Below are 4531 nucleotides of genomic sequence, written 5' to 3'. Positions count from 1 at the left end.
GAAAAAGAGTTGGCCGGGCGCAGTGGCTCACACCTGTAATCCCAGCACTTTGGGAGGCCGAGGCAGGCAGATCACAAGGTCAGGAGATCGAGACCATCCTGGCTAACACGGTGAAACCCCGTCTCTACTAAAAAATACAAAAAATTAGCCGGGCGTGGTGGCGGGCACCTGTAGTCCCAGCTACTCGGGAGGCTGCGGCAGGAGAATGGCATCAACCCGGGAGGCAGAGCTTGCAGTGAGCCAAGATCACACCACTGCACTCCAGCCTGGGTGACAGAGTGAGACTCCGTCTCAAAAAAAAAAAAAAAAAAAAAAAAAATTATTTATATCGGCGGGCGGTGGCTCATCCTGTAATCCAGATTTGGAAGGTCAAGGCGGGCGGAGACCATCCTGGCTAACATGGTGAAACCCCAGCTCTACCAAAAATATAAAAAATTAGCCGGGCGCAGTGGCCAGCACCTGTAGTCTCAGCTACTCGGGAGGCTGAGGCAGGAGAATGGCGTGAACCCGGGAGGCGGAGCTTGCAGTGAGCCGAGATGGCGCCACTGCACTCCAGCCTGGGCGACAGAGCGAGACTCCGTCTCAAAAAAAAAAAAAAAAAAAGAGTTATTTACTATCTATAGGGACTGGGTAACCCTGGGAGGGTTAGTCCCTCAGTGGTCAACAAGGACCCAGATTACACAGCATTGGAATACAGAAAATAAATGACATGGTTAATCCACCCATTGTGGCCAGCACTGAGCAAATAGGTCCCATCTTTGCATTTTCACAATCCTCAGGCTGGCATTATGCTTAACTTCATGTTGCAGATGAGAAAAGTGAGGCGCAGTGGGGGTAAGTAACTTGGCTGAAGTCATGCAGTTAAGAAAAGCAGGAGCTGGGATTCAAACCCAAGTTTAAAACCACCTCAGCTACTTGGAATCCTGGCAAATTAAAGGTTGTGATAATGTCAAGTGCTGGCGAGGATGCGAAGTCACTGTAAACTCTCTTACTCTGCTGGTGGAAGACCAGATTGTTACAAACACATGGGGAACCCTGGCAGACCTAGTAAAGCTAAATGTATTCTTTCCTTGCCGTCTGGCAGCTCCATTTCTGGGTGTCTCTCCAGCACAAATGAGTGCACCAAAACGCCAAAAGACATTGACAGAGACATTCACAGAAGTTTTATTTGTAATGGCCAAAGACTGGAGAGCATCCAAATGTCTAACAATAGGAGAATGGAAAAACTGATTACGGTGCATTCACACAATGGATTACACACAGCTGTGGGCATGAATGAAATATTACTGCACACACATGGATCACTCCCATCATGTTCAGCAAAAGAAGCAGGCACAAAAGAGGGCACACTATCATTCCACTTATAGTTGAAGTTCTAGAGCAGGCAAAAACTAATCTAAGGTGATAGAAGTCAGAATGATGATTCCCTTGAGGGTGCAGGTCATTATTAACTGAGGGGCCCTCAGGGGAGATGGAAATGTTCTTTTTTTTTTTTTTTTGAGATGGAGTCTCACTCTGTCGCCCAGGCTGAAGTGCAGTGGTGCGATCTTGGCTTACCGCAACCTCCGCCTCCTGGGTTCAAGCGATTTTCCTGCCTCAGCCTCTCCAGTAGTTGGGACTACAGGCGTGCACCACCACGCCTAGCTAATTTTTGTATTTTTAGTACAAAAAAGATGGGGTTGGCCGGGCGCGGTGGCTCACGCTTGTAATCCCCGGGGGATCAAGAGAGATCGAGACCATGGTGAAACCTGTCTCTACAAAATACAAAATTAGCCGGGCTGGTGGGGGGCCTGTATTCCATTATGGAGATGAGGCAGGAGAATGGGTGAACCGGAGGGAGTTGCGTGAGCGGGATTGCCATGATCCAGCCTGGCGACAGAGGAACTCTCTCAAAAAAAAAAAAAAAAAAAAAAAAAGATGGGTTTCACCATTTGGCAAGTGGTCTCGAATCCTCCTCGGCTTCCCAAAGTGCTGGGATTATAGGCGTAAGCCACCGCCCTCAGCCAAGATTTTCTAAATCCTGATCTGGGTGGAGGTTGCAGGGGTGTGTGTGTGTGTGTGTGTGTGCGCGCGCGCGCACGCGCATTCGTGGGGGCATACATACAGATACATAAAATCATCAATCTATACACTTAAGATTTATGCACTTTACTGTATGCTAGTTGTACCTCAACAAAAAAGTAGATTTCTACCTGCTATAACTGCACATGAGGACTTCTGGGCTCCTGTTCTTGGAAGGCCTTGTGGTGCCAGGACCCTGACATTTGGGAAGAAAAGGCTTGGCCATTGGGCCCGTCACCGCCCCTCCTTCTGCAGTCAAAAGGCTGATTTGCATGCTCTGTTGTGGTCCAGTGGCCTTCCCAGCCCTGTGCCCCAAAGCACCTGGAGCATATAGCCTTGCAGAACTTCTCCTTGACTGCCTCCCTGCCTCTGGCCATGGCCTGCCGGTGCCTCAGCTTCCTTCTGATGGGGACCTTCCTGTCAGGTGAATCTTCCCTGGGCCTCACTCACCTGGGTATGGGGTGGGGAACAGTACTGGCCCCAGAAGGCCCCTGCAAGGAGGCAAATTGATGGGGACAGTAGGGCAGTCCTGGGAGGGGTATTTTTTTTTTTTTTTGAGACGGAGTTTTGCTCTTGTTGCCCAGGCTGGAGTGCAACGGCACAATCTCGGCTCACTGCACCTCTGCCTCCCAGGTTCAAGCGATTCTCCTGCTCCAGCGTCCTGAGTAGCTGGGATTACAGGCATGCGCCACCATGCCCGGCTAATTTTGTATTTTTAGTAGAGACAGGGTTTCTCCATGTTGGTCAGGCTGGTCTCAAACTCCTGACCTCAGGTGATCCGCCCGCCTTGGCCTCCCAAAGTGCTAGGATTACAGGCTTGAGCCACCGCACCTGGCTGGGAGGGGTATTGAGGTAGAGGGGTGACCTGGCTTCAGGCAGCTCTGCCCTTGGCCTGGGGCAAATCACTTCCCTGTGTGGGCCTTGGTTTTCTCATTCGTGAATGACCAGATCACTAGAGCCCCGGATTCTGACTTTGGGTCTCCTTCTTAGTTTTTCACAGGGGAAGCTATTGTGGGCTGGTCCCTACCCCACAGGGCCTGAGGCAATCTAACCTCCCTGAGAGGGTCCCTGCAGCCAGTTGCCTGAGGCTGAGTTGATGTGTGGGACAGCCCAGGAGGTTCCTGGTGGTGGTTAGTCTGTATTCAGGGTTTGGAAGAGCTGAAGTGAAGTGGGCGGGGAAGTGGGGGAGGGGGGTGCAGTTCTGCAGAGAAACATGGTTGGGTAGCAGAGGGACCTAGAGGCTGCTAGTCCAACCTCCTGAGCTCTGGGCCTTTAACTGAACAGGGATCCTTGAGGATATGGCACTAATGGGGACTTGGGGGCTATCTCCAAACCCCTCACTCACAAAGGGAGATGGAGGTCCAGATAGGGCACCCTAAGTCACACAGAACCAGGCCTCCTGCACCCCGTTCATTGCTAATCCCATAGCACTGGGCAATGAGCCCTTTGGGACTGGGAGTCTCCATGGAGTCCAACCAAGCCTTCATAGGGCAGGGGTGGGAGGGAAGGGGCTCAGGCTGAGTGGGTTTGTGTCTCTCAGTCTCCCAGACAGTCCTGGCCCAGCTGGATGCACTGCTGGTCTTCCCAGGCCAAGTGGCTCAACTCTCCTGCACGCTCAGCCCCCAGCACGTCACCATCAGGGACTACGGTGTGTCCTGGTACCAGCAGCGGGCAGGCAGTGCCCCTCGATATCTCCTCTACTACCGCTCAGAGGAGGATCACCACCGGCCCACTGACATCCCTGATCGATTCTCGGCAGCCAAGGATGAGGCCCACAATGCCTGTGTCCTCACCATTAGTCCCGTGCAGCCTGAAGATGACGCGGATTACTACTGCTCTGTTGGCTACGGCTTTGGTCCCTAGGGGTGGGGTGTGAGATGAGTGCCTCCCCTATGCCTCCCATTTCTGCCTGACCTTGGGTCCCTTTTAAACTTTCTCTGAGCCTTGCTTCCCCTCTGTAAAATGGGTTAATAATATTCAACATGTCAACAATAGCTATTGTGAGGGTCATGAGATCCTGGCTGAAAAAAGTGACTGTGGTGGGTCTGGGAGTCGAAGACCCACTCCTGGGGTGGGGTGCAGTGTGCGGGGGAATGGGGATTCTGGGGACTGTTGTCAAAGAGGAAGCACCTGAGACTCTTGGGGCATGGCCCAGACTCCCCCCCTGGCCCCCTGGGGGCTCAAACTGGTAGCCCGACCTTCCTGTGACCTGAGGAGCTGGAGGGAGAAAAAGGAACCAGCCCTTGCCGCCCCCAACTCTGCATGGCTGGTTATGGTCCAAGGGTTATGGCTCTAGGGTGGCTGGTCCCCATGGAGCTCAGGCTGTTGGCTTGGGGAGGGGCAGCCACTGCCTACTGCTTGGAGTCTGTGCCCAAGGCCCGACAGAGCATTAATGGGGCAGGAAGGAAGGTGTGTGTGGGTAGCATGGGGGGCACTCGAGCGCCACAGCTGAGGGTGCTGAAGGCAGGTG

The 4531-nt window shown here is 52.9% G+C and overlaps 1 protein-coding gene across 1 annotated transcript; it reads left to right on the top strand.

Moving 5' to 3' along the window:
- The first annotated feature begins 2097 nt into the window (after positions 1-2097).
- On the top strand, positions 2098-4053 carry VPREB3 (V-set pre-B cell surrogate light chain 3). The gene is made up of 2 exons (XM_032139451.2): positions 2098-2485; positions 3602-4053. The coding sequence occupies exons 1-2, from the start codon at positions 2437-2439 to the stop codon at positions 3922-3924; spliced, it is 372 nt and encodes a 123-aa protein (XP_031995342.1). The 5' UTR covers positions 2098-2436; the 3' UTR covers positions 3925-4053.
- Positions 4054-4531: the final 478 nt, after the last annotated feature.

The sequence above is a fragment of the Hylobates moloch genome, unplaced genomic scaffold (assembly GCF_009828535.3).
Source record: "Hylobates moloch isolate HMO894 unplaced genomic scaffold, HMol_V3 SCAFFOLD_19, whole genome shotgun sequence".
Classification (NCBI taxonomy): domain Eukaryota; kingdom Metazoa; phylum Chordata; class Mammalia; order Primates; family Hylobatidae; genus Hylobates; species Hylobates moloch.
This window is presented reverse-complemented; position numbering and strand designations above follow the sequence as displayed.